Consider the following 26,533-nt stretch of genomic DNA (forward strand, 5'->3'; position numbering starts at 1 on the left):
TGGCGGGAAACGTGTAGTCTTTGGAAGTTGCTTCTTTGTTGCAAAGAAGTAGCTGGTTTTGAACTGGGCCGCTGTTCACTGGAGTTTCTTGGTCCTTTAGTCCAGGGCAGTCCTCTGAGACTTCAGAGGTTGCTGGTCCCTGTCGGATGCGTCGCTGGTTGCAGGTTTTCGAAGTTGGAGACAGGCCGGTAGGGCTGGGACCAAAGCAGTTGCTCCTTCTCTGCAGGCTTGTAGGTCAGCAATCCTTGTTTCTTCAGGTTGCAGGAATCTGATTTCCTGGGATCTGGGGAGCGCCTAAATACTGATTTTAGGGGTGTGTTTAGCTCTGGGAGGGCAGTAGCCAATGGCTACTGTTCTTGAGGGTGGCTACACCCTCTTTGTGCTTCCTCCCTGTGGGGAGGGGGGGCATATCCCTAATCCTATTGGGGGGATCCTCCAAACTCAAGATTGAGGATTTCTAAAGGTAGGGGTCACCTCAGCTCAGGACACCTTAGGGGCTGTCCTGACTGGTGGGTGACTCCTCCTTGTTTTTCTCATCATCTCCTCCAGCCTTGCCGCCAAAGTGGGGGCAGTGGCCGGAGGGGCGGGCAACTCCACTAGCTGGGGTACCCTGGGACGCTGTAACAAAAGGGGTGAGCCTTTGAGGCTCACCGCCAGGTGTTACAGTTCCTGCAGGGGGAGGTGAGAAGCACCTCCACCCAGTACAGGCTTTGTTCCTGGCCACAGAGTGACAAAGGCACTCTCCCCATGTGGCCAGCAACATGTCTGGTGTGTAGCAGGCTGGCAGAAACTGGCCAGCCTACACTAGAAGTCAGATTGGTATTCAGGGGGCATCTCTAAGATGCCCTCTGGGTGTATGTTACAATAAATTGCACACTGGCATCAGTGTGCATTTATTGTGCTGAGAAGTTTGATACCAAACTTCACATATTTCAGTGTAGCCATTATGGAACTGTGGAGTTTGTGTTTGACAAACTCCAAGACCATACACTCTTATGGCTACCCTGCACTTATAATGTCTAAGGTTTTGCTTAGACACTGTTGGGGCATAGTGCTCATGCACTTATGCCCTCACCTGTGGTATAGTGCACCCTGCCTTAGGGCTGTAAGGCCTGCTAGAGGGGTGACTTACCTATGCCACGGGCAGTGTGAGGTTGGCATGGCACTCTTAGGGGAGTTCCATGTCGACTTAGTCATTTTCTCCCCACCAGCACACACAAGCTGTGAGGCAGTGTGCATGTGCTGAGTGGAGGGCCCCCTGGGTGGCATAAGACATGCTGCAGCCCTTAGAGACCTTCCCTGGCACCAGGGCCCTTGGTACCAGGGGTACCAGTTACAAGGGACTTACCTGGGTGCCAGGGTTGTGCCAATTGTCGAGACAAAGGTACAGTTTAGGGAAATAACACTGGTGCTGGGGCCTGGTTAGCAGGGTCCCAGCACACTTTCAGTCAAAACTTAGCATCAGCAAAGGCCAAAGGTTAGGGGGTAACCATGCCAAGAAGGCATTTCCTTACAGTGTACCAACAAATCTGTTGATTCTCCTCTCTGCTCCTCTTTCTGAAGTTCTTTTGTTCATTGGCCCAGCAGAGCTCTGCTTTGGGCACCCTTAAATGTTATTTATCGGCTACCTCCGCCTTTCTTAGGTTGCTTGATCAGCCTTCACTCTTTAAGTCTCCTATTGTTAGTAGATTCCTTAAGGGCCTTACCCTTTTGTTTCCTCCCACTCCATTTATCATGCCTCAGTGGGACCTCAATCGTGTCCTTACTTAATGTGTACTCCCTTTGAGCCAATGTACAATTGTCCGTTACGGCTCCTTAATTTCAAAACCGTTTTTCTTGTTGCCATCACTTCTGCTCGCAGAGTGGGTGAGTTTCAGGGTCTATCTTCCAAGCCCCCATTTTAGTCGGTGCACCCTGACAAAGTGGTGTTACGCACTAAGACTTCCTTCCTTCCCAAAGTCATTACACCTTTTCATGTAGGCCAGTCCATCACTTTGCCTACTTTTTACGCACCTCCACATCCTTCTCATGAGGAGGAGAGACTCAATCCCCAGGATTCAAAAAGAGCGTTTGTGTTCCATCTCAATCGTACTAAAGATTTCCCGATGGATGATCAACTCTTTGTTGGCTATGTGGGTGGGAAGAAAAGGAATGCTGTGCAAAAACGTGCCATCTAACAATTGGTACTTATTTGCATAAAAATGTGCTACGCTTTGGCAAAAAAGCAAACCCCTGACGGCTTGCGCGCTCTTTCCACCTGAGCAACTTCTACGGCATTAGCACGCAGAGTTCATGTCCTGGGTATCTGCCAGGCAGCTACGTGGGCATCCTTGCACAAGTTTACTAAACATTACTGCCCGGACAGTCAGGTCTTTAGGGACAGCTACTTTGGTCGTTTGGTCCTACAGGACTTTCTAGTATGATCTTGGTTCGCAGCCTCCCTCCAAGGATGGCATTGCTTGGGTATATATTCTAGGAAAAGGAATCTGCAACTACAAGTCTCGATCAGATGTACAAGTTAATTACCTTCGGTAACGATGTCTCTGGTAGAGACATACTGTAGTTGCAGATTCCTTACCAACCCACCCATCCTCCACGCTTGCGAACTGATTTCTAGGGATAGGGCTTCCCCTTTCAGGTCCTTAGCTCTGGCGCACCAATTTCAGTGTTCTTCGTGGCTCTGTGCTTTGACGTGGAAAGTTGTGAAAAGAAACGGACTTCACTGCGTTGAAGCGGCATCTATGTACTTTTCCAGACATCACGGTGACTACAACGCCTGCGGAGTCAAACGTCGCCACCTGCTGATGGGCAAGGGTATTGCTTGAAGAAAGAAAAAAAAAACGCCGGATCCAGTCCGACGCCTGGTGGGAAATTCTAAGATAAGGAATCTGCAACTAGAATATGTCTCTACCAGATATATCGTTACCGTAGGTAAGTAACTTGTACGTCTGGTCTTCTTGGCTTCTTTCTTACCTGTTCCTTCTCTGAGCTCCACAGTTGTATAACCTTCGATCCAGCGGTAGCATTGGAAGCGGTAGGACTTTCCACCAGGGGGTTCCACAGTCACTTCATTGCAGTACCAGCTGTCCTGGGGGAAGATTAAGAAGGGCTCCTTATGGAGGCGAACCAACAGTATTCGGCCCAGGTCCTGTTCAGCCTTCACTTGGTACAGGCCCACCTGGGGAACACAGAAAGAAAATATGCAATGGATATGTGATGAAAATGGAAAAATAGGTACTCACACCCCAAAAAGGCAAAATGAAAAACCTTAACTCATCAAATATCACAGCAAATCACAACACACAAAGGGTTATTCGGGGTGTATTGAGTGTATTGGGAAGCACAATGATGTGATATTAATTTTGTTTTAAAAATGTATTTGTCTTCCTGTAGGTTTGAAAAAGTATCTCTTAATCTATGGAGTCTATCATTCAAGAACTTGACCCCTCAGCAGCCACATATCTTACACTTTTGAATTATACCTTCCAATTCTGCGCAATTATGGTGAAGTGTTCCATTCATTGCCATGTGCATTGATCCTCATTATGCATGTAAGTGGCAGTAGCCTGAATTGGAAGTGATGCTGCCAGTCTTCCAGGTGTTACCCACTGACATTGGCAGTGCAGGCATTTAACAAAGCTTTCTGGCACATGGATCTCACTCCCCACATTGTTGGCTGTGCCGGCTGAACCTTTCTCCTCGTCTGCCTAGTTTCCCCAGCTTGTTAGCCCTTTTCTGTCCTGTTGTGCTTCCTTTGCACACCATCCAGGGTCTGCCCGTTCTAAGTGTTTTATGTAATCTATTAAACGTTCATTAGAACAAATCTAAACCAAATAAACCATTTAACAATTCAAAGACAGATTGTTCCAATTAAAATATTCCATCTCTTATCAGTCAGGCCTATCTCCTCTTTCTCACATAAGCCATACTTGGTATGTCCATCAGACCTACTTAATCCATTACAAAGTAAGTTTGCCATGAACCCCATCAGGTCCTAAATATTTGGGGAAGGTTATCATTCTTGTACATAATCTGTTTCAAAATCATACACCAGGTTATTCCTTGTAGCCACTGTGCCAGGTTTGGTGACGTCAAGTCACTCTTTGCATCATGTTTTCTAGCACCATTAGTGCCAACCTAATCATACGTTACTACATCAATCTAATTCTGTTTCCTTCAATATGGCCAGGATTGCAAATTAATGCTCCCAGGATCTTTGAGAGTTCGCCAAAAGTGCTGCGAATTGCCAGGATTGCCAAATGCCAAGGCTGCCTAGTATTGATTCAGGTACTCTACATTTCCAGGCGTAGATTTATCACACTTGGTGTAATGCAGCAAAACAGCTTACTGCACTGCATCAAATGGAGCGAGTAGGAGTGGATCATATTGACTAACCAGTGGCACATTTCTGCTCTCGCTCTGCACTTGTGTACTTGTGGCTGCCAGGCATCAATGCAGGCACCATTGCGCCATGGTGCAAAGGTGACTGCATTACAGGAAGGATTTTTTTGTGCAGGAAGGGGCACCTTTCCTCTGTGTACTGAAGAATGCAACACATGCAGAAAATAACGAAGAGAAATAAACATATTTCTCCTCAGTGCAGCTAACCTGGGAGATCGTGGCATTTTGACGCATTCCCAAGTTTACGCGTGTTTATACATTCGTGAATATACTAAAAACCATGAGTGGTTGTGTAGGAACACCCACGTTCTGCCCATGGGATATCTTCTCAACACAGAGTAACCCACGGCAGCAACTTGTGCTGCCTTGTGTTACTACAGATTTACCTGCCACTCAGTGCAGGCAGGTGAGGTGTCACTAGCAGTCTGAGTCCCTCCTGTGAAAGCTATGTTGAAAAAAAACAAAAGGGGATGCTGGCCTGTATCTTTTCTGTCTTTTCCTCCCCGCTCAGGTAGGCCATCACGTGGAGCGTGTTCAGTCAGTTCTCTCCAAGCGAGCTGCACCTATGCCCATAGGCCTTACCTCCAGGGAATCACCCCTATGGTCATTTGCCATTTTCAACAACTACAGCTGCTTCCTCTTCACAGTGCCAGCAAGTCTTCCTCACCAGCAGCCGACCCTAAGACCATCAGCAGATTTCCATTCTCTCCAGATAAGATGGAGAGGAGGGTAAAAACCCGGGTTTGGGGCTCCTATTCATCGTTCCAACCTTACCGTCTCCACATTACCAGAGGAGGAATTTCAGTGCGGAGCTGCTGTATGTAATCTTAAACATGGATTGCTTTAAATTCTGTTGATTCTTTATCAGGTCTGAGATGTTGATAATAAAGGAATGTGTGTGTAAATTGCCTAATGGAGTGCACCCCCCATGTCTATCCGTGCTGTTTTTCTTTTTGTTCCAACTTTATTTTTTCCTCTTCACAGTCCTTGTTTAAAAGTTTTTTTTATTTATTTATTTTAACTTGGAGGAGTTTTGGGTGTGGTAGAACCTGCTTGTTAATTTTTTTTTTTTTTTTTTTTTTTAGATAGTTTGTTCCTGAACTATGCCACAACATATGCTTTAGGTTCTGTAAGTTTTATTTTTAGGGTTGGGGGGGGGGGGGGGGGGGGGGACGGGACGGTGGGAAGAGGGTTGAGGTGGTTGTAGAATTCTCTTGTTTTATTGTTGCTCTCTGTTGTACGACAATGACAAATGCAAAATCCACATTTTCAGTGCACAATTGCTTGTCCCAATTGAATTATTTGTTAATCAGATGGCAGGTGGAGATAACATAAGCGATGGCCTAGTGAAGGTTCTCACATGGTATGTGATTGGACTCCTTGACCAAGGCAAATGAGAATATTCTTGCGAGCAGCATGCCACTATATTCCAGATGTTTTTTTCCTCCAAGAGACCCACCTGTTGGGTAATAAATGCCCCTTCCTAGTCCGCATGTTTTTTTTGCAAGCATATCATGAAGCTTTTACTAGGGGCTCAAGAGCCATGGCTATTCTCCTCTGGAAAGGCTCCCCATTTAAGGTTAACCAAGCATTGTACGCCATGTTAGGCAGATATATCCCTTTCACAGTCCTGCTACACAGTGCATTACTCTCCCTATTACACTGTTCACCACTCTTCTTGCTTTGTCTCTACGCCTCTCTGCATTTGACAGCAATCTTTCTTGAAAATATAGGGGTGGTCCTTCTACAGTTACTCCTAAATTCACAGAAAACGGGTTGGGACTTCAATGGAGTGATCAACTGGGAGTGGGACTGTTTGATAGACATAAGGGAAGCAACTTCAGAGACGACTCCACTGTCCTAATTCATGGCAGCACTAGGTCTCACGATCCCTAGGAGAGCGCTCCACCCCTGCGAGCATGGATACACCTTCTAGTATTTCACCTATAGGTCCTTTTCACAACTAGACTACTTCTTAATCCCCCAGTTTGGAAATCGGTAAAGTGCCTGGGCCCGAAATCCTGGCAGTGGTCTGCTTAATCACTTTCAGATAGTACTCCTGTGATGGGGGTTAGGGGGGTGCTGGGTCACGAGGTTAGCAAATGAAACTGATGGATAGACTGATGGCTACTGACTAACTCATAACACAGGTGGCAGATTGAAGATTCGGTAGACCAGTGGTTCCCAACCTGTAGTCCAGGGACCCCTGGGGGTCCGCGAAGCCTCCTCAGGGGGTCCGCAACTGCTTATCAAATTAACTAATATTTACAGATTACTAAAATGTATATAAATAAAGTGGCTAAATGTACAATTGAAACATTTTAAACGTACTGTAAATGTCAAAGAATTTGGAGGCTAAAAATTAAATTAGTATCCTCAAATTGATTTGTGGGAGCAGTGCAGGTGCATCAAATAGAATATACTATGGACGATGTGTGACTTAAGTTGAATTTAGAAAAGCTCCTACCTTCCTATTATATTTAAAATTTATATTTTTATTTTATTTGTTTGCAAATTAAATAAAATGTATTATTGTTTGTGTATGTGTTTGATGGAATGCTTGTTTCTGTACTTTGTGTGTATTATTATGCAGTTCAAGGCATCAACAATGTATAGGCCTGTGGTGGGGGGGGGGGGGTGTTCTCGGTTCCAGTAATGATAAAGTGAGGGTCCACAGAAGTCAAATGGTTGGGAGCCACTGCTGTAGACTCCTCTTTCCAACTCTAACTAGGTGACCTCATCAGAGGTCCTTTGGGAATAGGACATTATCAGTAACCATGCAGGGGTCAGATGGAGCCAACAATAAGCAGTGTTACACTTGGAGCCAGGATATTAGAACTAGAGTCCAGACATCGAGCCACGCCCTCAAGAAAACAAACAAACTTAATTAGAGGAGGCCAGTACTACCTAGAGGGTGTCCCAAAGTCACATATATCAATGGCTGGTAAAGTAAAGGCCAGTAAATCTCTACACTGGCTATGTGCTAATACTGCGCCGACGGGCCTCAATTGCTCTTCCTACAAATGATACAGATGAAGACATCAGGGGTGATGCAAAAATTGCCCAGGAAATCACTATTCACTACGAAAAATCATATTCCCTTAACATGCGACTGGACAGAGTCTTTAAACTATTTTGTTGGTGAACTCCACATGGGACGATTAAGCCTTGAGGTAAAAGAATCACTGGAAAATATGCTCAATGAATGAGAGTTAGCAGAGGCCTTTCAACAGCTTCAAATAAGGGAGAGTACAGGACCCAGTGGGTTTCATGTGGAGTTTTCAATGACTTTTCATCTAGACTTCTTGGCCCCTTTTGGAGACCACTGAGATGGTTATACTCCAGCCAAACCTTTAGATGGTGGAGCTTCTGGTGATTTACAAGTGCCCCACCACCCAAACACTGCTCCTCTTACCATCTAATACTCTGCTAAATGTCGAAATGTCGTAAGAGGTATAGCAAATCATTTAATCGTTTAACTACTGTTATTAGCTTGCTACTGCCCAAGGAACAGGCAGGCTTTATTCCTGTGCGAGGAACCAGACATAGCATACAGAGAGTCTTTAATGCACTGGCATTGGCAAATAGGTTGCGGGTTCCCCTGCTGATCTTCGTCACTGACTGAAATAAGTGTTTGATTCAGTAGGGTGGGATTACCTCTTTTCTCTTCTAGAAAAGCTTAACTTCAGGCCCAGGTTCCAGCAATACATACATTGCATCTGGTTAGGGTCTAGAATGCCATTTCCTGGACTTTTTGGGTGCAACGTGGCACCAGAAAAGGGTGCCCAAACTCCCTCTTATTATTCACCATATAGATAGAACCACTTGTACATTGGATAAGTTTGATGCACAGCTAAAGGAATTCCAATAGGCACTGAGAATTGAGGATAGGGTTGCCTTATACATGTTTGTGAGTGATTTACAATGGCCCGGCTCTCACTCGAAGGAGATTCTTCATAACTTTGACAATCCACTCTATTTCTCATAGGTGCACCACCTCCCAAGAAAGGATTGGGTTTGTCAACTTAGGATAGCAATGCACGGCTTCTGCTACTTGAGCATGTTTGTCTCCTCAGAACTCCAAAAGGCCTGGACTGAGAGTAACTACCATCTACTTGACAGGCTTACAACTGATGTAGCGTTATGGTTGGTACTTCCTCTTTCCCTTTTGGGCTATTTAGGAATACTTAAGATGGTTACATTGCCACAGTGAATTTACCAACTACAAGATTACTCTACCCCCCCCCCCCCCCACCACCACACACACACACACACACACAACCATAGCTTCTTTATTAATCTTAATTCCACACTTTGGGGCTTTCTTTGGCAGAATGGGATTTCCAGAATTGCATTCACAAATGTTTCAACTCCGCATATGACTTTGGTATAGCTACTGTTGACTGAGCTTCTTACTACAGAGCTGCTCATCTTGTAGTCCTTAATGAGCAGGGTCATGATCTTGAGGGAGATCTGGCTTTTCCCCCCTAAAGATGGGTAATGCAGGGAATACAGGGCCTCATTTACAAGTATCTGATGCATCGCCATTGATGCGGATGCACTGTATTTACACTACAGAGCTCCATGGCACAAGTTTTCACATATGTGACAGAAGTTCTGACGCATCTGTTGGCACTAAACGCACGCATTGCTGGAGTTGCATTGTAAACTGATGCAACTCCAGCAATGCGAGGAGTCTCCTGTAGAAAAACACTCTGCATTAATTTTGTGCCTGCTCTGAGCAGGCAGTAAAATTTTGATGCAGTTAAGTCTCTGAATGACGCAGTGAAATGTAATAAATTTCACTATGTCTGTTCTGCGTGTCTTTTCCCGTAGGAACACCTACCCTGCTTACATTATACCTGGTGCAAGTATAATGTGACGCAGGGCTTTACAGGGTACCACATTGGGCCCAGTGTGTCAGTTTGTAAATATGGAGGAGTGTAGTGCACTGCTAGCACCACCGCTGCATCAAAAAAATTGTCACAGCTGTGGCGCGAAAGTCTTGTAAATGAGGCCCACAGTTTCTTAACATGCTTTGCGGTGGTACATCCCACCAGGATTTCTCATCTGCCACCAGAACAGTACTGAGGATCTGGCACATTACATTCAAGCTCCTGGGGTGGAAAAAAAAAGCTCAGCAAAGTGACTACATTGTGGGCTGGGAATAGATTCCCCATATTTACACAGTTAATGGGTTGTCACCAGTGGGACTTAGTAGGGATATCTGGACTGGGGTACATGATGCAGGGGACACATGTAAACAATCATTTGCCAAGCTTTAAACTTAATTCCAATATGACTGTGGCCAGTTATTTATCATACATTGACACTGGCATATAGATTTACCAAGCTTTAATCCATTGAAACTAAAGTGCTAAGTGTGGAGTTAATTTATAATTAATTAGAGGTTAATACGCCCTATTTCTCCCAGCGTCTGGGGGGGGGGGGATTGGGTAGTTAACTGGGCACCCCCACAGACTACAATTAGTGGGAGGCACTTGTCGCCCTGAGAAAAACTCAGATTGCATTACAATTACGTATCATTCCGCACCAGTTCTTGCTTCACATATACTTTACAGGACTGTGTCTATGGAAGAGAGGCTGAATTGAAAGTCCGTGTTGTGCCTACTGTGGGACAGCAGATGGAGACCTGATTCATGCAGTTTGGAGCTGTGAGGAACTGGTTCCCTTTTTGGAGGGGGTCTTATTAAAGGTGGAGGATGTTCTGGGCTTGAAACATATATGTTATCCAAATTTCCCTCCTACATATTCACACGGATCTTGACAGAAATTAGTACAAACTATCATTGTTGTGGTACGGCCGTGTGGTTGCAAAGAAACATAACTCTTTGAATTGGGAAATTACTGACTCTTCATTATTGGAGGTTTGGAGAAAACAACTGGACCACTCCGTGGAGATGGAATACTTAATTTACCTAGTCAGGGGTTGCCCCCACAAACATCCCAAAATATTGGGGGAGTGGGCGCAATACAGAGGAACCCAGATGGACTTGATTAGATAGCCCTCATGGTCATTAGATTCTGAGATCTGCTCCTTTTCTGCTAAATCATGACTTGTATTGTTTGTTTTGTAATGTTAATTGACCATGACCTGCACAGCGTGGGGAATGGTGCTATGTTGTAATATGCAGCCCAGAACTATGGGTGATGTAAAGTATGTGCCTATGCTACAAAACGAAAATGATAATAACATTTGCTATAAAAAAACAATTTTTCACTTAGTTCAAAAATCTAATTCAGCAGTAAATGTAGATTTTTGATAAGTTTGTAATATGCTTTATGCTTTGTAAAAGTAAATTAACTGTAAACTAGTTTGCCTCTGATCCTACCTGCGGAGGACCGAAAAACATCATTGGCTGGCTTGCTTATGACCCTGCTCCTGGAGGATAGTTGCTTGGCTCCTGATCCCAGGAAGGTTGGGATGTTGGTAAGAAGTGGCCACTTAGCAGGATTAGCCACCTGGGGGAGGACAGGAATAGCTAGCAGAGGAAATGGTAGCTTTCACAGTTCTTCCTTTGACTTGAAGATTTCAAGTGCTGCTGTCAATAACTGCAATCATCCATTCCCTGGGTTGCTCAAGAAGTTTTGGTTCCTACCCCACCAGGAAGGAAAACCAGTGCTGGCCCTGATGAAAGGGTGACACCTCTTCTACATAATGGACTAGCTAGATGAAGGACAAGAGCCATCTTGTTTTTGTGCTGAGGTGAATCTTTGCACTAAACCAATAGAAGAAGTGCTGAAAAAGGATTTTGGATGTTAGTGAGAAAATAGTATTGGGAGGTAGGCAATTTGCCTACCACCGGCTAGCACACAGGATAAGACTTATACTTCACCACCACCTCTTTAAAGAGATCAGGACCTGGAAAAAAAACATCGTGAAGAAATAGGACTTGCCTTGATTTCTAGAATAAAAAGACTCAAGGACTCCTGGATCTTGTTGGCACCTAGGCATTGATACTGCTCTCCAAGGGTTCAGTGGTTGGCCTCATGTTATTTGTTACAGGGACACATAAAGCAGAACAACGACTCCAGGAATGCCCAGCTGTCTACTGAGGACTAGGCCCTGGCTGGAGAGAGACCTGAAGCCTAGAAGTCTGTAGTGGATGTCCAGTGGGAGCGTTCCCAAAAGTTGAAGAGTGGGAATTGGGTATTATTTTCCTGTTCTGGAAACCAGGACAAGATGCTGGGGCTTCCTGAAAAGGCACACCTTCAGTGGACTAGAAATCCAGATTTTCCTTGTCAGCATTTTGCAGCCTGTCCTAATTTGGGGGCTAGTATAAAGTATATAGTGTAAAGAATTGGTAACAGTAGGTCTTACAGACAGCAGTGCCCTCTAGTTGGTCCTAAAAAGACTTGGTGTTGTTTCTGTTTTTTAATAGAAAATGCACCTAAGAGATAAATACATTAATGTGGCAGTGTGATGATTAATGATTAAGTGTACTTTTCAGATGTAAAATAGTCCCTGATGCATTCTATTGGGAACACTTCCAGAGATGTGTATAAATGCACTGTAACAGCCAATAGCATGAACTTGAGACTAAAGCATTCCGCTGGGCTAATACAAAATGTGGTTGACCGTGTCTCAGGCTAATGACTGGAAGGGCTTATCCAAGAAAGCCAATCATTGGAAAGGGCTTTCGCATATCCTCTGTATTGAATACAAGAGTCTGACATGGCCAGAACTAAACAGAGCCCGACACAGCCAGAGATAAAAGTCAGGCCTTTTGGCTTTGCCGTTGCTTGTTTGGTACCTGTTGCCATTCCTATGTTCCAAGTCCTGATAGGCTGCAGTAATTACACCAGCTGAGGGACTCCGCGTTTGTCCCAAGTCCTTGGTGGACATGGACAATCCAGCACAGCTGTGGAGTCCACTCTCTAGTCTAAGGAGTGGTATCCGCATCCCACCGCCAGGAGGTTATGGCTTCTGTAGTCTATTCAAAAGTAATGAATCTGCATCTAGAAGTCTAAATCAATCAATCAATCAATCAGTACTTGTAAAGTGCAACTACTCACCCGTTAGGGTCTCAAGGCGCTTGAGGGGGGTTGAGGCGGGGGGGTCAAGAGTAGCGTATACCGGTGAGGTGGTTATTGAAAAAGCCATGTCTTCAGTTCCTTCGTGAAGCTGAGGAGGGAGGTGGTTTGTCTGATGTGGAGAGGATGGGCATTCCAGGTGGTGGCTGCGAGGTAGGAAAAGGAGCATCCTCCTGTTCCTGTTTTTCCTGATGCTGGGTACTTGTGCGAGAGAGAGCTGGGCTGAGCGTAGGGCCCTGTGGGGTACGTGTAGGTTGAGTCGCCGGTGTAGTGGAGGGCTTTGTGTGCGTGGGTGAGGATCTTGAAGGTGATTCTTTTTTCTATGGGAAGCCAGTGCACGCAGGTGTTGCAAGATGTAGCGGTGTCGAGGGAGGTCGAGGACCAGTTTGGCGGTGGCGATCTGGATGTTTTATAGCTTGCAGGTGAGTTTCTTGTTGATTCTGGTGTACAGTGCGGTGCCGTAGTCCAGTCTGCTAGTGATCAGGGCGTGTGTGACAGCCTTTACTCCAGTATTGGAACTTTCATAGATTCACATTCTTGAATCATTCCCCATCGTCGAGATGGGAGTTCCCAGTATAATTTACACAGGTAGTGTCAAGATATATTAACAAAGAAAAAGGCCCTAGGCCTCTTCAATTTAACAGTCTATCAGAATCATTTTGTGAAAAGGACCAAACTTGAGCATCCACCAATCAGTTGACAGCACCCTCTAGAATCCTCCTGAAAGAAGCTCCAGCACCTCAGATTTTCTACCGCACGTCGTGCTAGGGAGTCTCCTCAGAGCTCTGCTCTTTCTTCACACCTTTTCAACAATATCTCTCAGAGAAACTTATCTAACTTAGTTTGTCAACTGTTTTCCAACTATGTCTGACAAGGAGAAGAAGAGTCTTTTTAGAGACTGCAAGACTTGTGGAAGGAAAAGGCTTCATTCTGAAGACCCTCACCAGGACTGCATTTACTGCCTCTACCCAGACCATTCAGCTAAAGACTAAGATTTGTCGTACCTTTTCCTCTAAGACTTTAAAGGACAGGGAAGGCAGATTATTGATATGGCTGCAGAAACTAAAACACAGAGAAAATCCAGTTTCTGATGGATACAACTACCTGTGGATTCCTCACCTCATGAATACTCCCATGGCGCCAGCATTCTACGGAAATCTTCTTACTAGTCTCTGCACGTCGACGAGGACGTCACTGTCTCGCACGCGACGCCGTCTGACGTCATACAGGCAATAAGAGGTCCTCGACGACGTGCGGACGTCAGTTCCCTTTTTTCCGTGCATTCGAAACGGTTATCTTCGAGGGAGCAACTGTTACTCTTGCGGTTACAGTGTATATCTTGCTGCGTACTCTTTCTCTGTGGAAATAATGTCGCAGAGAAAGTCTGGATTTAAGCCTTGTCGTGAGTGTGGAGGCAAGATGTCGGTGACGGATCCTCATTCCGATTGCCTTTGGTGTTTGAGCTCCGACCACGACGTCTCGACTTGTGATTCGTGTCAGCACATGAATCCGAAGGCCATTAAAGAACGCGAGGCGAAGCTGTTTATGGCCAAGTCAAAGGAGAAGCATCACAAGAAAAAGTCTTCTCCAAGATATCGGCGTCATCGAGACTCCCGGCGCCGTAGAGAATCTCGGCGTCATTCAAGGGAGGCTCGTTCCAGATCTCCGGATCGGCGCCGGAGGACATGGGAGGTCAGCCCCACGGTGACGCCGCATCCTTCGACGCCGTTGCTCTCTCCGACGTCTCCAACTTCGCCTGGACAGGCGTCGGTGATTGAGGTATTGGAGCCTCAGGTGTTTTCTCCGGCGCAGACGCCGAGGCCGGCGTCGGGGTCGCCTCCGAGTCAGGCACCCCAGTATCCGGCTTTTCCCACCCCTGGAGCCGATAGTTCCGCATTCTTGAATGCGATGTATGCCATCTTCCAACAGATGGCTCCAGGGGGTGCTCCGGCTGGGCCTTTGGCCTTTTCTTTGGGTGATCCTGCGCCTCTTCGGCCGGCACCCTTTATGCCCTTTCTCCCGTTTGGGAACGTGGGCTCGGCGCCAGTGTCGGCGCCGGTGGCCGCTCCGATGGCTTCGGAGGGATTGGCCCCAGGGATTTCCATCCCGTCGACGTCGAGATTTCGGCCTGTGACTCCGGTGGGTCCATCCGTTTCATCTGCTCTTCAGTCGGCGCCGAAGTTACCTGTGGCGCCGGATGCGGCGTCGGTGGCTTCGGAAGATCGGCGCCGATCTCCGACTTCAGCGGAGGTGTTGTCGACTCCGCGGATTGAGCAACGACTGCATTCAAGGAGGCGTGCTCTCCGGGTACTAGAGGAGCAGGAGTACCAACGAGCCCTAGAGGAAGGAGAGCTAGAGGACTCGGGTGATGGGCTGTGTGGACTGGAGTCGGCCAGTGGGCTGGACACTTCCCCTGAGTGGGACCTTTCGTCCCCGGGGGAATATACCGAGGAAGCTGCTTCCTTTCATACAGTGGTACGGAAGGCAGCTAGTTTTTTGGACCTGCCTTTGCCGGTGGTGGAGGCGAAACAAAACCTTTTGACAGAGGTGTTGCATCCGGCCTCAGCCGCGGCGGAGCCTCTATTACCTTTTAATGACGCTCTGCTGGATCCGGTTTTAGAGGTGTGGAAGAAGCCGGCATCTTCCCCAGCAGTTCACAGAGCCGTGGCCAGGAGGTATCGGACGGCTCCAACTGATCCTGGTTTCCTATCTAGGCACCCTACGCCGGAGAGCTTGGTTGTGCAGGCCTCCTGTTCGTCCAAATCAGCGCCTGGTTCTTTCCCGACGGTGCCTGGGGACAGAGACTCAAAAAAGCTAGAGGCGCAGTCGAAGAAGATTTTTTCGTCCTGCAGTCTGGCGTTAAAAGCCACTAATGCGACCTGTATCCTGGGGAGGTATATTCATGCTCTGATGGATGACATCTCCTCTTCGTTTACAGAGCTTCCCCAGGGTCTTTTGGATCTTGTCTCTGATGCCCAGGCTGCTGCGACCCAAATTATCCAGACGGGACTGGATACCACCGACTCGGTAGCCAGAGCAATGGGCACAACTGTGGTGGAAAGGAGACAGGCCTGGCTACGTAACTCGGGCTTTTCGGCAGATGTACAGTCCACATTGTTGGATCTCCCGTTTGATGGGGACAAACTGTTTGGGGCTAAGGCTGATTCGGCCTTGGAACGTTTTAAGGAGAGCAGGGCCACGGCTAAGTCGTTGGGACTCCAAGCTCCTTCTTCCACGGCCTCTTCCAGATTCTTCAGGAGGTTTCGTGGATTTGGGCGTGGCTCTTCCTCCTCTTCCTTTCGGGGAAGATATCAGCAACCTGCCTCTTCCCACCCCTATAGATCTTTTAGGGGGAGGGGTAGGGTCCGCACCAGGGGAGCCTCTCAGCAGCACTCTGCCTCTTCCTCATCCTCTGGCGGGGTGCAGCAGGGGAAGCAGCCTTAGGCTTCCACCATTTCCCACTCACTCCTCTCCTGTAGGGGGAAGATTACAGCATTTTCTCACCAAATGGGAGACTGTTACGTCGGACACTTGGGTTCTCAGTGTTGTGGGAAAAGGCTACACCCTTCCCTTTCGGGAGTTTCCGCCCCTCATCCCGCCCCGCCCTTCGTATTGTTCACAAGAACACCTCCTGTTGCTAGAACAGGAGGTGGAAGTCCTCCTTTTAAAGGGCGCGGTGGAGTTGGTCCCGGAGCAGGAAAGGGGTCAAGGAGTTTACTCAAGGTATTTCCTGATTCCCAAGAAGGATGGTCGTTTGAGACCAATTCTGGACCTGAGGATCTTGAATTGGTTCCTCAAGCAGGAAAAGTTCAAGATGCTGACCCTAGCACAGGTGCTTTTGGCGTTGAACATGGAAGACTGGATGGTGTCTGTCGACTTGCAGGATGCTTACTTTCATATCCCGATACTCAAGTCACACAGGAAGTATCTCCGGTTTGTGGTGGGATCGCAACACTACCAGTTTGCGGTCCTTCCGTTTGGTCTTACTTCAGCACCTCGAGTCTTCACGAAGGTGATGTCGGTGGTTGCGGCAGAGCTCAGAAGGAAGGGGATAGCAGTATTCCCTTACTTGGACGATTGGTTGATCAAAGCCAAGTCCCCGGAGCTTGTGTTGCGTCATCTGCAGTCAACAACCCAGTTGTTGTTCGACCTGGGCTTTTCGGTGAACGAGCCCAAATCTCACCTGGAGCCCTCTCAGCGCCTCCTGTTCATAGGGGCAGTACTGGATACGACATTAGGTCGGGCCTTTCCTCCGCCTCAGCGGATTCAAGATATTCAGGATTTGGTTCCAATGTTTCGAAACGGAGCGGTAGTTCCAGTCCTCAAGGTCCTTCGTCTGCTCGGTCTTTTTGCCTCCTGCATTCTGTTGGTCACGCATGCTCGCTGGCACATGAGGGCTCTTCAGTGGTGCCTCCGAAGGCAGTGGTCTCAACACAGAGGGGATCTAGAGGGTACTGTCAAGATCTCCAGAGATGCTGCTGTGGATTTGAAGTGGTGGATTGCAAGCAACAATCTTTCACAAGGAAAACCGTTCCAGCAGTCGCCACCAGTGGCCACAGTCATAACGGATGCTTCCACTCTAGGGTGGGGAGCTCATCTGGGGGATCTGGAGATCAAAGGTCTTTGGTCTCCAGAGGAACAGATTTTTCACATCAATCTGTTAGAGTTACGGGCTGTACGTCTGGCTCTCAAGGCCTTCCTCCCTTCCCTTCGTGGTCAGTCGGTACAGGTCCTAACGGACAATACTACCACGATGTGGTACATAAACAAGCAGGGAGGAGTGGGGTCGTACCTTCTCTGCAGAGAAGCTCTTCGACTATGGTCCTGGGCAAAGGACCATCGGATTTGCTTGATAGCAAACCATCTGGCCGGAGTCTTGAACGTGCGTGCGGACAGTCTCAGTCGCCACTTCTCGGCAGAGAGGAAGATTCGCCAAGACCGGGCTCTAGTAATCGTAATAGCTCCGGATTGGCCAAGGAGGGTGTGGTACTCCGACCTTCTCCAACTCTCAACGCGCCCGCCGCTCCGTCTCCCTTTCAGGGCAGACCTCCTCTCGCAGTCGCAGGGGCAGGTTCTACACCCCAACCTCCAGAGTCTGCACCTACATGCCTGGAGATTGAACGGGGCAACCTGAGTTCCTTCTCTCTCCCGCCTGAGGTAGTGGATGTTATATTAGCGGCCAGGCGACACTCCACTAAATCTATCTACGCTAATAGGTGGTCTAAATTTGTTGCGTGGTGTGGAGAGAGGCAGATTGATCCTTTACAAGCTCATCTATCGGACGTTTTGTCTTTTGCTCTATCTCTGGCGCAGAAAGGTTGTGCAGTGGCTACCATTAAAGGTTATTTATCGGCCTTGTCAGCCTTCATATGTCTTCCAGACCAACCATCTTTATTTAAATCCCCTATTGTTATCAGATTCTTGAAAGGTCTTCTAAATCAATATCCTCCAAAGCCATTCGTTATGCCGCAATGGGATTTGTCCTTAGTCCTGACTTTCCTTATGGGGTCCCCTTTTGAACCTATGCATTCTTGCCCCTTGAGGTATTTGGTTTTAAAAACAGTCTTCCTGATAGCTATAACATCCGCAAGGAGAGTGAGTGAGTTGCAGGCCTTATCAGTAAAACCCCCTTATACAACTTTTTATGGGGATAAGGTGGTGTTGAGGACCAAGGCTGCTTTCCTCCCGAAGGTTGTTTCACCCTTCCATTTGGCTCAGGCAATTACTTTGTCCACGTTCTATCCTCCGCCTCATCCTTCCAAAGAGGAAGAAAGACTGCACCGTCTGGATCCAAAGAGAGCGTTGAGCTTCTTTATCGATAGAACAAAGGATTTCAGGCTGGAGGATCAGCTGTTTATTGGATACGTGGGCAAGAGGAGAGGAAAGGCAGTCCACAAGAGAACACTATCCAGGTGGGTTGTTCTTTGCATTAAAATATGTTACTCTTTGGCAAAGAAGGATCCTCCTGAGGGCATTAGAGCTCATTCCACCAGAGCTAAGTCGGCCACTTCGGCCTTAGCCAGAGGTGTTCCTGTGGTCGACATCTGCAAGGCCGCAACTTGGTCGTCCCTTCACACTTTTGCAAAACATTACTGTTTGGATTCTGAGGTTAGAAGGGACGGCCATTTTGCACGGTCAGTGCTGCAGGATTTCTTGGTTTGACCATTTAGGCACCCACCGCCGGGCGTGGTACTGCTTTGGGACTCTATTCATGAGGTGAGGAATCCACAGGTAGTTGTATCCATCAGAAGAACGAGTTACTTACCTTCGGTAACGACTTTTCTGGTGGATACATTAGCTACCTGTGGATTCCTCACGGTCCCACCCGCCTCCCCGTTGCCTTTATGGTCTTGCCAAGTAATCCGTGAGTGCGCTCCTCTTGATCTTTGAGGGTGCAATAGATGTATATATATAATATATTTATATATATATATGGGTATATGTGTATATATCTTTATGTATATACTTGGTGTGTGTATATATTTTTAAAAGAAAGAGTTTTATATATATATATATATATATATATATATATATATATATATATATATGTACATAAAAAAGATTTACAGTTATTCATACAATGTGGTGTATTTTTACAATATAATGGATGTTGCTTTGTTCTTTCATTGCATTGCCTGGTTGTTCTCATGCACGTAAAAAATGGTTGGTACTGACGTCCGCACGTCGTCGAGGACCTCTTATTGCCTGTATGACGTCAGACGGCGTCGCGTGCGAGACAGTGACGTCCTCGTCGACGTGCAGAGACTAGTAAGAAGATTTCCGTAGAATGCTGGCGCCATGGGAGTATTCATGAGGTGAGGAATCCACAGGTAGCTAATGTATCCACCAGAAAAGTCGTTACCGAAGGTAAGTAACTCGTTCTTCTGACTCTGAGAGTGATGAATCTTCAACATCCAAGAGATCATCAAAGAGGGCGAGATCAGGCTCAAGATCTCCCTCCCAACTCTCAAGAAAAGCCCACAAAAAGACTGCTTCAGGTTCTTATAAGGGCCGCAGCCCATCTTCTTCTCGTAAGAAAGCTTCCAGGAAAGAGGGGAGAGGTCATTCTACCAGTTCAGAGAGCCACAGAAAATCTTCCTCTGTACCACCATCTGTGCCTTTTAAGAAGCCATCCTCTGTAACTGGGGAAAAAAAGCACCGTCGACGACACCGTCGGTGAGTACTTTTCCGACGACGACATCCAGTTCTGCGCTTCCACCATCGACGGCTCTGCCGGCGACAACGTCGACGAGGACAGATACCCCACCGTTGACGAGAACTGCAGCTACAACATCAGCGTCGACGACCGTCTACACATCGTCATCGGCGCTGATGTCAGTGTCAGCCCTACTGTCGTCGACGGTAGACTCGTCGGCAAGACTTTCTTCTATTAAAATCTCCGTGAGCCCAGCGTCTACGACACCGCCCACAACGAAGTCTATGTATGCACCGTCGACGAGGGAGAAACATAAAAAAAGTGTGGAAAAGCTAACGCCAACTCATACATCACCTAGTAAGGTGTCCTCCCTCGTTCCAGTGCACCTTTTAGAGGGGGACGAAGACTCAGATGATGAGGGGCCATTTGGAACAGCCCACAGTCCAACCCAACTGAAATTAAAGTATCAGGAAGAGGAGGAGTATGAGGAAGCCTATGACCCCCATTTTTATACAGAACAACAGCAATACCAACAGGGAGCATATATTCCATCCTCCCTATTGGCTGATTACAGCAGGCGTTTTCCCCCTCAAGGAGAACAACCTCCCCCATTACCCGTCTCTGGGGTTACCACTCCACATCAGAGGCCAACTTCCTTACCTCTCATGAATGTGGCTACTCCTGATATGACATTTCCTCAGGATACCGACATCTCAGAGGGAGATCAGGAAGAAGGGGAGCTCCTGGACACTCACTCCGAGTGGGACGAATACATCATCCCTGCTCCTCCTTCTCAATCTAAGGTGGAGTCCCCACCAGAAGACATAGGAAGGTTTCACAATCTTCTAGAAAGAGCTGCCAAACGTTTTGCTTTACCAATGCCAACCAAGCAAACAGACTGTTTCCTTTACGACTTTAAGGAGCCTTTTCAGAAATCCGTGCGCTCTATCCCCATGGTTAACTAACTGTGGGAAGAGGGTCCTAAAGTCATGCATAATCTGGCTACAGTTACTGCAGTACTGCCTCGTTTATATCAGAAATACAAAGCACCGGACGATGCACCAACATGTCTAACTGGATACCCTCCTCTGGATTCGGTGGTAGCTCAGGCAGCACAAAGAAGATCTAAGAACCCTTCTGCCCCGATTTCCGCACCCCCAGACAAAGAGGGTAGAAGGCTAGATAATATAGGTAAAATATTTTCCTCTATGGCTAGCCTAGTGGTAAGAGCTGCCAACTCTTTGGCTATATTGGCTAGGTTTGATAGGCAACTTTGGGTGGACATTGCACCTTATATTAGCCAGTTGCTGGAAGATACAAGATCAGAGGCAAACAAAACTGTACAGGAGGGTCAACGCACGTCTGCAGAACTTATCGACTGTGCAATGGACATAGCAACCACTGCTTTTCGACAGCTCGGGCTTAGAAGGCAAGGTTGGCTTAGAGCTACCTCTTTCCATCCAGAGGTGCAAAATACAATCTTGGACTTATCTTTTGATGGTCAGGCGTTATTTGGGAAACACATTGATGACGCCTTACAATCCATCAAATCGGACACAGACACAGCAAGGTCACTAGGGACCCTGCAATATCGAAAGTCTTCCCTTCGACCTAGAGGGCGTGGCCAACCCTCATACAGAGGAGGATATCAACAGCACAGATATTCCACCTATCCTTCCTCTTCCAACAATATCACCAATACTACTCAAAGAGGCAGCCGCCGCAACCAGCCTATGGTAGACCTGAAGGTCGTGGACGCTCAACCCGCCCGGCCAAAGATTCAGCTCGTAGAACCCGATGCATCCGAGGCTCCGGCTACGTCCAATTCTCCTCCTTTCAGTCTGGGCGGGAGGATATCTCTATTCCTCAAACAATGGCAAGCCATCCCATCAGACAAGTGGGTCCTACAATTAGTGAAACAGGGCCATACTTTAGAATTCACCCAAATACCTCCCTCCAACCCTCCCCGCAGGACTCCTTCAAGATACCCTCAACAACTCAAAAAGGAGATCGACAAAATGCTTCTCAAAGGAGCTATAGAGAAGGTACCTCGAGCCCAGCGGGGAACAGGATTTTATTCCAGGTTCTTCCTCATTCGGAAAAAGTGGAAGGATTGGAGGCCGATCCTCGATTTAAGGGAGCTAAATGCCTACTTAAAAAAGCAATAGTTCTGTATGATCAGCCTACAAGACGTCCTTCTGCGTCTCAACCAGGGAGATTTCATGTCTACGCTAGACCTGAAAGACGCATACTTCCACATACCCATCCACCCTGCCCACAGAAAATACCTGATATTCACCGTAGCCGGCAGCCATTTTCAATTCCGTGTCCTTCCTTTCGGACTGAAATCAGCTCCCAGAATATTTACCAAATGTCTAGCACCAATCGCAGCCTTTCTCAGAAGGAGAAAACACCATATTTTTCCATACTTAGACGATTGGCTGATAAAGGCAAAGACCTACACAGGAGCGCACAGGTCAACAAAAAAGTGTGTTTCCTTGCTAACCAACCTCTGACTCACCATCAATTGGGGGAAATTCAAGCCTCTATCAGCACGCAATATTACCTTTCTAGGGGCAAAACTGGACCCACAACCCACCATGGCATGTCCCACATTGGAGAGGCAACAAAGGTTACTGACTAACAAGTTCCATACAGGAAAAAAAGCAAGGTTACTGTCCGTCTGTTCAAGTCTCTCTTGGGCCTGATGTCTTCATGCAAACCTATAGTTTCTCTATGCCGTCTAAAGATGCGCCCCTTACAGGAGCAACTGAATTGTCAATGGCTCCAAGTGTCAGGCACTTTCGAGGATCAGATACACATAACTCCAACAGTGCTCAGGGCTCTGAGATGGTGGTCTCTAAGACATCATCTATCAATCGGCCTTTCGTTTCTACAGCAGCCAGCTTCGTGGACCATAACGACTGATGCATCCCTGGAAGGCTGGGGAGCTGTGCTACAGGATCTGCAAATAAGTGGCAAATGGCCATCGCATCTGGCATCAATGCATATCAATTGGCTGGAGCTCAGAGCAGTGCACCTGGCCTTACAGGCGTTTCTCCCCAAGATCTCAGGATCGCAAGTGGTAATAAGGACAGACAATACCACCACTATGCGTTACCTCAACAAACAAGGAGGCACAAGATCTCTCACTGTCTCCAGAGAAGCCCAAACAGTTTGGAATTGGGCCTCCCTGCAAGGCATCACACTATCAGCAGTACACTTGCCGGGAATAAACAACAAGACAGCAGATGCACTCAGCAGGCAGAAGTTGAGCTGCCACGAATGGGAGCTAGACCAGTCAATAGTGGACCACATTTTTTCCCAGTGGGGAACACCAATAGTAGATCTGTTTGCAAACAAGCACAACGCCAAATGCCAGTTCTTCGCAAGTTGGCATCACCAGAAGGGATCTTGGGGGAATGTGTTTTCGATAGTCTGGTCAGACATCTTTGCTTACGCCTTTCCTCCAATTCCGTTGATCCCACGGGTCCTCACGAAGATGAAAGCAGAGCCGTGCACTCTGATATTAATAGCTCCGTACTGGCCGCGTCAGCATTGGTTCGCAGAACTTCTTCTTCTATCAATCAAGCCTCACATTCCGCTGGAGCCATTACCCCAATTGCTAACAATGAACAAAGGCCAGGTTTGGCACCCGGATCCGAAGTCGATGCGTTTATCAGCATGGCTCCTGATCACAGGGAGTTCGCACATTTGAATATCCCACAGGAGTGTAGGGATATTTTGTTAAAAGCCAGCGCGGATAGCACCAATAAAACGTATTATTGTAAATGGAGACGATTCTGTGTCTGGTGTCATGAACGACAGATTGACCCATTAGTCTCACCACCAGAGGAAATATTACCGTACCTATTGCAGCTAGCTCAAGCTGGCCTGGCACATTCTTCCAATAAAGTTCACCTAGCAGCGATAGCTGCATACAGACGTTCGGATGCTTCACCCTCACTCTACTCCTCTCGTCTGATTAAGAGGTTCTTGAAGGGGCTTTTCAGAGTTTTCCCTCCTTTCAGACCACCACCTCCTTCGTGGAACCTAAATATCGTCTTAGCACAGCTAGCACGATCCATCGTGCTTCTCTCAAGTTCCTTTCATGGAAGGTTGCTTTATTGGTAGCTCTCACATCAGCTAGGCGAGTCAGCGAGGTGCAAGCTCTCTCCATTCAAGAGCCATTCCTACAGCTTAAACACGACAGACTGCTAATGCGCACTAACCCGCATTTCATTCCAAAGGTTCCTTCAGACTTTCACATCAATGAACCTTTAGTCTTCAAATCCTTTTTTCCTCATCCATCTACTCCGGCTGAGAGGGCATTACACTCTTTAGACGTCAAAAGATGTGTTCAATTCTATTTGGACAGGACTAAGGGGGTCATTCCGCACCCCGCGGGCGGCGGTAGCCGCCCGCCTGGCGGGAACCGCCAGATGACCGTACCGCGGTCAAAAGACCGCGACGGTCATTATGACTTTCCCGCTGGGCGGGCAGGCGACTGCCAAAAGGCCGCCCGCCCAGCGGGAAAGCCACAGCAACAATGAAGCCGGCTCCGAATGGAGCCGGCGGAGTTGCTTTTGTGCGACGGGTGCAGTTGCACCCGTCGCGATTTTCAGTGTCTGCATAAATCAATGTGGGGCCCTGTTAGGGGGCCCCTGCAGTGCCCATGCCATTGGCATGGGCACTGCAGGGGCCCCACGACACCCTTTCCCGCCAGCCTGGTTCTGGCAGTCAAAACTACCAGAACCAGGCTGGCGGGAAGGGGGTCGGAATCCCCATGGCGGCGCTGCAAGCTTTACCGCCGCGGTCAGAATTGGCCTGGATGCACCGCCAGCCTGTTGGCGGTGCATCCTCTGACCCCGCCGCCAGGGTCGGAATGAGGCCCTAAATCTTTGACGCTCTAATCAGCTATTCGTAGCATACAGTGCTCCTAGGAAAGGACATCCACTCTCCAAGCAGAGTATTTCCAGATGGATCACCTCAGCCATTCGCTTCTGCCATCAAGCAGCGGGCAAACCTCTGCACTCACCTGTACATGCTCACTCCACAAGGGCAGTCACATAGTCAGCGGCGCTGTTCGCCGGAGTTTCACTACAAGACATTTGTAGGGCAGTGACATGGAGGAGCTGTCATACATTCACAAAACACTACTGCTTGGAATCTCTATCTCAGGGAGAGGTAGCAGTGGGTCAAGCGGTTCTCAGGAATCTCTTCAGGTGAAGGTGAGCCATCTCTTCTCCATCCCTCCATCCTAGAACAGGTATGCACATTGTTTATATCCTTTATATTCGCTTACACAGTTTAAAAAAAAAGTAAACAAGAGTAAGAGAACATTGTGACAGACAGATAAGTGGTCATTTTTAATGATAGTATTCATATTACATACGTGTTATAGGATACTTTTTGCTCTGTCATTCTGGATATCTATGTGTGTATGTGTATATATATATATATATATATATATATATATATATATATATGTGTATGCCTTTATAGTTACATAGATTTATATACAGGAATATAATGAGGTTTCATTTATCAAGGTGTTTTCGATCAAATATGTTATTATACTACAATGTGCATAGCTACTGCTCTCTACTCTGATTCAAGCATGTGAATCTATGAAAGTTCCAATACTGGAGTAAGAAAATAAGTTACTTACCTGTATTTGTAGTTCTCCAGTATTGGAATCTTTCATAGATTCACATGCGACTCGCCCGCCTCCCCGGAGAAGCTCACTTCACCTACCTCTCTCTCTCTCTTTTTTCCCTATATTGTACGCACTTGTGCTTGGAAAATCTGAGGTGCTGGAGCTTCTCTCAGGAGGATTCTAGAGGGTGCTGTTGCCTGATTGGTGGATGCTCAAGTTTGGTCTTTTTACAAAATGACTCCGATAGACTGTTAAATTGAAGAGGCCCAGGGCCTTTTTCTTTGTTAATATATCTTGACACTACTTGTGTAAATTATACCGGGGACTCCCACTTCGACGACGGGGAATGATTCAAGCATGTGAATCTATGAACGATTCCAATACTGGAGAACTACAGTTACAGGTAAGTAACTTATTTTATTCTATGTTCGAGGGGGATCCACCTGACGGTCTTGCGTAGGAGGTGGAGAGTGCGGAAGCAGGTGGAGGTGACTGAGTTGATTTGCTGGTTCATGCTGAGGTTGGAGTCCAGGATGATTCTGAGGTTGTGGGCTTGGCTAGTGGGGGTGGGTGGGTTTCCGAGGATGGGTGGCCACTAGGAGTTGTTCCACGCATTGGTTCGAGGGCTCATGATGAGTACTTCTGTCTTGTTTACGTTGAGTATCTCATCCAGTTGGTGACTGCTTCCATACCTTCATGGAAGTCGTGCCTGGTTTTGTCAGGTTCGTTGGAGAGGGAGAGGGAGAGGATGAGTTGGGTGTTGTCGGCATAGGAGATGATGTTGATTCCGTAACTTCTGATGAGGGTGGCTAGCGGGGCCATGTAGATGTTAACCCCTTTGCTGCCATTTCTTTTCTCCCTGAGGTGCTAAGCCTTTTTTGGCTGTTTGGGGCAGTTCGCGCTTAGGCCTTCATAACTTTTTGTCCACATAAGCTACCCACACCAAATTTGCGCTCTTTTCTTCCAGCATCCTAGGGATTCTAGAGGTACCCAGACTTTTTGGGTTCCCCTGAAGGAGACCAATAAATTAGCCAAAATACAGCAACAATCTTGTTTTTGTTTTTTTTTAAATGGGGAAAAATGGGCTGCAGAAGAAGGCTTGTGTTTTTTCCCCTGAAAAATGGCATCAACAAAGGGTTTGTGGTGCTAAAAATCACCATCTTCCCAGCTTTTAGCAACAGGCAGACTTGAATCAGAAAACCCCATTTTTCAACACAATTCTGGCATTTTACTGGGGCATACCCCATTTTTACTATTTTTTG

At 47.2% G+C, this 26,533-nt stretch overlaps 1 protein-coding gene and 1 long non-coding RNA gene across 2 annotated transcripts in view; one reads left to right on the plus strand and one right to left on the minus strand.

The window, feature by feature from the left end:
• The window catches only part of LOC138268704 (hydroperoxide isomerase ALOXE3-like), a 223,324-nt gene that overhangs the window by 156,500 nt on the left and 40,291 nt on the right, over positions 1-26,533 (minus strand). The window contains exon 2 of the mRNA XM_069218621.1: positions 2,974-3,178. Within this exon, the coding sequence (XP_069074722.1) occupies positions 2,974-3,178 (205 nt within the window). The remainder of the gene's footprint in view (positions 1-2,973; positions 3,179-26,533) is intronic.
• Positions 1-26,533, plus strand: part of LOC138268705 (uncharacterized) — a 527,660-nt gene that overhangs the window by 42,040 nt on the left and 459,087 nt on the right. The gene's annotated exons all lie outside the window — the stretch shown is intronic.

Source organism: Pleurodeles waltl, chromosome 12, assembly GCF_031143425.1.
Source record: "Pleurodeles waltl isolate 20211129_DDA chromosome 12, aPleWal1.hap1.20221129, whole genome shotgun sequence".
NCBI classification, from domain to species: domain Eukaryota; kingdom Metazoa; phylum Chordata; class Amphibia; order Caudata; family Salamandridae; genus Pleurodeles; species Pleurodeles waltl.